The 6,771-nt window shown below is 36.9% G+C and overlaps 1 protein-coding gene across 1 annotated transcript; it reads right to left on the bottom strand.

Annotated features, from left to right (window-relative positions):
* Positions 1-3,089: 3,089 nt before the first annotated feature.
* On the bottom strand, positions 3,090-6,280 carry LOC121239609 (60S ribosomal protein L30). The gene is made up of 5 exons (XM_041136886.1): positions 6,091-6,280; positions 5,807-5,912; positions 4,778-4,879; positions 3,449-3,517; positions 3,090-3,356 (listed from the first exon to the last, which is right to left on the bottom strand). The coding sequence occupies exons 1-5, from the start codon at positions 6,109-6,111 to the stop codon at positions 3,316-3,318; spliced, it is 339 nt and encodes a 112-aa protein (XP_040992820.1). The 5' UTR covers positions 6,112-6,280; the 3' UTR covers positions 3,090-3,315.
* Between the last annotated feature and the right edge of the window lie 491 nt (positions 6,281-6,771).

The following is a 6,771-nucleotide window of genomic DNA, read 5'->3' on the forward strand; positions in this document are numbered from 1 at the left end:
TCTATGTGAAAATGTCTATCTTTTTGAGAGAAGTTGGTAACGTGAATCTATAATCATGGGATGAGACGAAGAATTTCTCGAACTATTCCTACAAAACGTTGCTACGTACTCCACATGATAAGGAAAACGCCTCTTGGAGATTGGGGTGGAACTGTGTCTTCAAGTTGGTTGGCCGGATAGAAGCATCCCCGGTGCAACAAATATCTCTTGATGAAAAGTCTGTGTGATGAATATCTATGTGATGAGCACTTGTGTGATGGAAGAATGTTACTAGTAAAATAGGTAGAATACTGATTTTTACGAGACTTTATACTTATATTAGAAATGGATTATTCCTCCTCATTAATGCTAATTTGTTTCTATATTTTGCACAAAAGAAAGGGCACACCCCAAAGGGTGATTCCTCGCTATACCTATACATGTTTTATCTGGGAGGGTGATTCCTCACCACATTTGAAGATTCACGTAGTTGTAAGGGTGATTCCTCACCACGCATATACGTATCTGTCCAATCTTTTCATGAAAGTGTTCATAGCATTGTCGGTAGCATCATCTCTCTATAGCAATCTTGTCATAGCCGCTTAACCTACTTATGATTTCACTCTTGGGACCATAGATCTTGATGTAGATCCAGATCCCCACGAGACGCTTAAAGAAGAAGAGTAAAATCCATCCGAGTCCTGAGTGCAGAAACAAAGTAGTCGTCGTAGTTACCCTTTACCTTCCATTAGAATATATGATTTTAAGTTGGACGACTACTTGCAATCAGTCCACCACTTTAAGGCGACTAACTTTATATACATTTGGATGATGTAATATCGCAAGATTTAATGAAGGGCGAGAGGCCCTTTTTGTTGTGAAGATTAGTATTCTCATACTTCATAGCTGGCATTGTCACTACAACATATTATGCTTAAATTTATGATGCGATTTCATAGATAAATATTTTTCACACGTGGACTTCTCTGAAAAATTACACGCCTAGTTCAATTCCCTCTTGGATATTACCCATCGGCCAGCACTCTTGACACCACGAATCCTTGCCTATACCTTCATAAGGAACGAGATGTCACACGATGGGCCATTGTCATGGGCCTATGTGCTGCAATTAGGGCAATGGATCATTGGGATCACTATCTTCTTCCCTTTAAAATGTTACCACACTAGCGTTCTACCCCCAATTTTTCTGTGGGATAGGTGGGCGGCCATGAGGACTACATCTCGGATTTTCCATGAAGACTTCTTCTACATTTGGAGTCACAAGGTTACCCAAATGCATCGTGTCGGCGTTCAATTCAAACCCCAACGAAGGTGTAGTACCACTAAATTCCATAAGGGTCAACTGTATTTTTTAGATAAAGCAAGTATCATTATTCATTAATTAACTGTAAGTTAACGAACATCATTGAAAACGGTACTGTTCATAAAGTAATTCAATCTGAAGCGAGCTTCACTTGATATTAACCAATCACATATATATATTAATCATTCAAGCAAGCTTCACTTACTATTTACTACTGCAGTATGCGATATTGCTATCACTGAAAAGTAATTCACTTTTCAGTTTGTTTCATATTTTTAAGTATAAGATGTGTGGTAACTAGAACTAGAACTTAGAAACTAAAAAAAAAAAAAAAAGTATCAGATTAAGAGGACATGAAACAAAATATCTTGGAAAAAAGAACAAGCCTGAAAAAGGCATTTTGTATATATTTGAAGCTGTTTAAATAATGAGATGAAATAGTTTTAGTAAAATATTGTTAAAATATTATTTTTTAATATTTTTATTGTTTTAAGATTTTAAAAAGTTTGAATTGTTTATTATATTTTATGTGAGAATTTGAGAAAGTTGTAATGATGAGATAACATGAGATAGAATAGGTTGAAAGTGTTTCTCAATCAAAAGACTCCTTAATGTGATGAGTTTAATTATACTGAAAATTGACACAACACCGTAGCAGAGCCACCAGTACACCAATATCAATAACTTCAATTCAACCCATTTAGTATTTAAGGAAGCACTCAGTAACTTAAATTTGAGACAATTCAATGGAGATGACAACCAAAGTAGTCACATTCTTCCAATTCCACATACTTGTATCTAATCAGAAGCACGATAATACAATGGTGTCAAGTTGACGATAAAGATGGTTTAGAGTAGGTCACAACTCACAGCTTAGCTCAGATGCTGGCTCAAGTTACAGTGGAAAAGCTATAGCATACCCTATTCTTGAATAGGTAGACACTGAAAGCATATTTATATTTCAAGCCTCGATAATTCATGAAATCCATGAATATAACTATATTATTTAAATGACACCGAACAATTGCTGTATCAAAACGATAAAGAATTCCAAAAAGGTTCCATAATTCAGTCACTTTTTATTTCTTCTATGAAATTGATTATTAAAATTTAAAAAGATTATATAAAAAGAAAGAAAATCTTCTTCGCCATCATTAGAACTCAGAATACTGATCAGGATTTAAATGGAAATCTTGACTATACAGTAAATTTGTTTATGCAAAAACACACTGATAAATAGACATTAGAGCGCTGCGCTTCCCATTAACCTTAACGACACTGCAATCGGACCCCACTACGTTCGTGATACAGTATCACTGCAGAGGCTGGAGATTGGAGAGGTAAGAGACTTGAGACGACGAATGAAAGAACGTATTCAACTGCAAGAAAGATACACTACACTAAACGACAACGTTTACTTCCTAATTTTCAGGACAACCCAATTTTTTCGGAATAGTTACGGGATCTTCCGAATTCCAAACCGGTTTTTTTTTTTTGGATTGGTTAATTCGGATAGGGTCGGGTACAGTTGTTTTTGTTCAGCCCTATTCCAAACTCCCCAACTTTGATACGTTACATCCCAGAATGTCATGAACCGCAGACCGCCGAACACATTCCGGCAACGGGAAGCAATGATTTTAACAAAATTTGAACACAAGAACTTCTCATTTAAGAAAGAACAGGATGCAAGCAAGCCAATTATCTCAAGTTGCCTTGCCTGGAAACAACTTACTGGTTCAACCAGTCTGGCAGCTTCTATAAGAAGAGCTTTGGAGAGAAATGAAGATATGGAAACAAAGATCCAAGTCTTTCATATGATTTTGTACTCGTACAAACTAAAACATAAAACATTAGTCCCAACCACATTACTATTAAAAACACCATCAAGGCAACTTAGTCACTACTCAAATTATTTCAGTTAACATAAAAGCTTTGCCTTGAAACAGAAGACTCCTCTCAAATTCCAAAAAAGGATAAAACCACCAAAATCTAGACTTGCTACAATTCAGGGCTTAATGTTCACCAGGCATGCTCTTGATGATATCAGAATCACCTGAAAACCATCAAATATTGCAACAATCAGAACAGATCACATTGTTAGTTTAGGACAGAAAAAAGTACAATGGCTCTGCTTCTGCTACATACCAGGATCAATAATGCTGAGACAGCATACTCTGAAATATTTTCCACAAGCAGTCCCCAAATCAACATTGTCTGAAACAAGATAACCATTTTAGGACAGGTTCAAAATAAATGAGCTCGGGTGAAAAGAGTATCACATGTAACTTTTTGTCTTCCTTAGCATGTTTGCAATCCAAGAGCCAAAGAAATAGAAAGAAAACAATTATCTTACAAACACAACTGTTACACAAAAATTTCCAAGATAGTGGTTTTTATCCTTAACATTCCTTCGTATTGCATTATTTTGAAATGAGTCTACTGCAAGAAATTAGAAGCACTTTCTGCAATTTAAATGTCAACGGTCATTCTATTCCTTTTTCAGTCGGTGTTGGTTGTGCTATGACACCTCACGTCTCATACATGTCCTCTCAGTTGCTAAAAATTAAGCAAACCACGAATGTTACATGCTTTAAAAATAATCTAAAGAAACTCGGAGGATAACAAATGAATCTTCGTCACTCCACATAAAATGTAAGGCCTTGGATGCTATAGAATTCGTGTCAATAATTACATGTTTTCATTTATCTTGGAATTAGCAAAGCAAATCCATTTCTAAATCAGATTTGAAACACCCCTGCTTCACTTTATCTGAAGGATACCCGCAGACCAGATGAACTCAAAATTTACTGCCCCATTCCTGTTCTCTTGCTCGAAGCCACTCAATACTAGTTAGCTATCAACTTCCTTACATAGGTCAGACAGGAATGGTCCGTCATCTAAAGCTGCCTCTATGCAGCAGTTCAGCCAGATATTTTTTTTATTGGCACCAGGTGTCCGATAACAAAGTCCCAACTAATCCCAGGCGTGCACAGGCCCTCGGCAAAGAGTTTCCTGTAAGTACACCTCAGATAATTCAAGGGGAAGTTCCCCTAGTCCGATGACCCCTAGAAATTGTTTGCACTCAAGAGGATTTGAACCTTTAAACCTTGAGGGAGCATACCACCAAGACCAAGGCCTTTACCATTTGAGCCAACCCTAAGGAGTTTCAACCAGATATACATTATTTGATCATGAAAACATCCATTTGGGGGAGGAAAAATAAGATTATACATTTACATATAACTATACATTTACAAGAAGAAAAAATCCGATATCAATAAAATAGTCTGTTATCAATAAAATACCTAAACGAATAGAAGAAAGGACGTCCAATCACTGAGAAATGACAAATCATTGATGCCCAGGGGAATAATCAAGTTCTAAAAAGCCTAATCTGACGGAAAAGTAGGAACAAAAAATAGGGAAGCGAACATCAAGATGAATCTAATATGATATTTAATGATAGAAACTTACTCCCGTTGTAATGGTGAACTCCAACCTTTGCCAACATTGCATAATACTCTATTTCGGACTTCCGTAGAGGAGGGCAGTTGTTGGCAATAATGATCAGCTTCCCTAAAATGAATGAGATGTTTATTATTAATGAAAAAAACATTACAATCAAATGCCAATGAGTTCATAACATGTAATAAAGATATCGACAGATGTTTACTTAAGCAGGCTATTTTCTTGATAGGTAACTAAATTTACTCAAGCAGACTTGAGAATGTTTTGAGCCTAGAAATGAAATTGTGAGGCATACAAAATATCCTCATCCACCAAACATTAGTTTCCATCACTCTAATTAATGTTTGAAAATGCAATTTAGATTTTTCATCTGTGCTATCAAATCTAAAAAAAAAAAAAGGATATGATCATCAAATTACTAAAGTAGTCATTTAAACACCCAAACTACCACTTTTTCGCAATTTCCCCCTCCAAAGGATCCAACCGGGGAAATTGGAACTTATACTATTAAAAAAAATGGAACTTATATTTCAAACTGGGGGCAAAAACTACCACTTCCTCGCAATTTTCCCCCCAAGGGATCCAACGGGGCAAGTTCGATGGCTCGGTGGTCATATTGAAAGAAAAAGAGTTATGCGTGGGAAACGAGTAATTTCCAAACCAAATATTACTATAAGAGTGTAAATGCTCCAGTTCTCTGTTTCAACAAGAAAATGAAAGAGAAGGACAATTTATTTCGACGAAACACATACCATTGTCTAAGGCAGAACCAGGGAAAACAAGAAGAAAATGGACGAATATAAAAATTAGAATCTCAGACCCCAGACAAATGTATTACACATAAAAACAAACTGAAGAAACTCGTTTGCAAAGCGCTGCAGTATGACCAAATCATTTCAATACACATCAGATTCTAGCTTCGAAATTGAATACGAGTTCATGATGCGATCCCTTATTGCGCAAGAGACAAAAAGGCCCTGAGATAGTAAATATCCCGGAATCAGATCCGAAAAAATACACAGAAACAAGATATACCTTTGGAGTTTCTCAGTGATTTGAGGACGGTCTTATATCCCAAGGTGTACTTGCCACTCTTCATGACGAGGGCGAGCCTGTTATTGATGCTCTCATGAGTCTTCTTCTGCAAGATACAAAGTAGTTGATTGGGCATGAAATATATTATCAGTTTGGAAGATGAGAAACAAAGGAAAAGAAAATTTCAAATCACACAGTTCATGCCTCCATATTCACTAAAAATGATATGTGAAACGCATCTTAAGGAGTGTGCGTAAGAAAGATTGAAAGAGAGAGAGATTTACAGTCTTCTTGGCGGCCACCATGGTTGGGAGCTTTGAGTGGGAGAACTACTGCGAAGTAGTGGGAGCCCGAGCGTTCCAATGCGGCGTAGGAACCCTTGGATGGAGGCGCAGGAGCTCGTTTATACAGGAGGAGGTGGATTAGGGTTTTTTCTAGTCTCTTATACGAGCCTGTTTGGAACCGAGCTTTCCATATTCCGCACGCCGAGTTTGTAAAACCTTAACCAGGTGAGTTTTAGCTACATACCCGAATGCAAAAGGATGTTAAGATATTGTTGCATATTGTTCCTTGGATTATTTTTGAATTAAAATGTTGATAATAATGGGGTGTAAGGCTGGACCGATTTATTGGTTGGTCTCGGAGTGTGGTTTTTTTGGATCGGACAGGATCGAGACAGATTGATATATATATATATATAAATATATTTAAAGATTTTTTATATATATAATATCACAGGAAATGTAAATGTTGGGTCAGGCTGGTGCTGATCTCACTCTTCATTGCGGTGAAGGTAAGGGTAATTTATTTGAGAAGGTTGTGAGGTCAATCTCGCTCTCCTCTATGGGAGGGACAAGACCACCATTGGGCCAACCTTTTCCTATAGTGTCTCTCGGGAGGTGATTTTGGACAGTTTGTAACTAGACCCGCACCTGCCTGTTGACGACTACAAGGAAGGTAAATCT

Source organism: Juglans microcarpa x Juglans regia, chromosome 7D, assembly GCF_004785595.1.
Source record: "Juglans microcarpa x Juglans regia isolate MS1-56 chromosome 7D, Jm3101_v1.0, whole genome shotgun sequence".
Lineage (NCBI taxonomy): Eukaryota > Viridiplantae > Streptophyta > Magnoliopsida > Fagales > Juglandaceae > Juglans > Juglans microcarpa x Juglans regia.

Bases quoted from the DNA above. Each gene is read 5' to 3' on its own strand.
- LOC121239609 (XM_041136886.1), bottom strand. From the start codon at position 6,111: ATGGTGGCCGCCAAGAAGACT. The intron at 4,880-5,806 runs GTATATCTTGTT...CATTCATTTTAG, and splicing joins ATCACTGAGAAACTCCAAAG to GGAAGCTGATCATTATTGCC. The intron at 3,518-4,777 runs GTAAGTTTCTAT...ATCTTGTTTCAG, and splicing joins AGTTCACCATTACAACGGGA to ACAATGTTGATTTGGGGACT.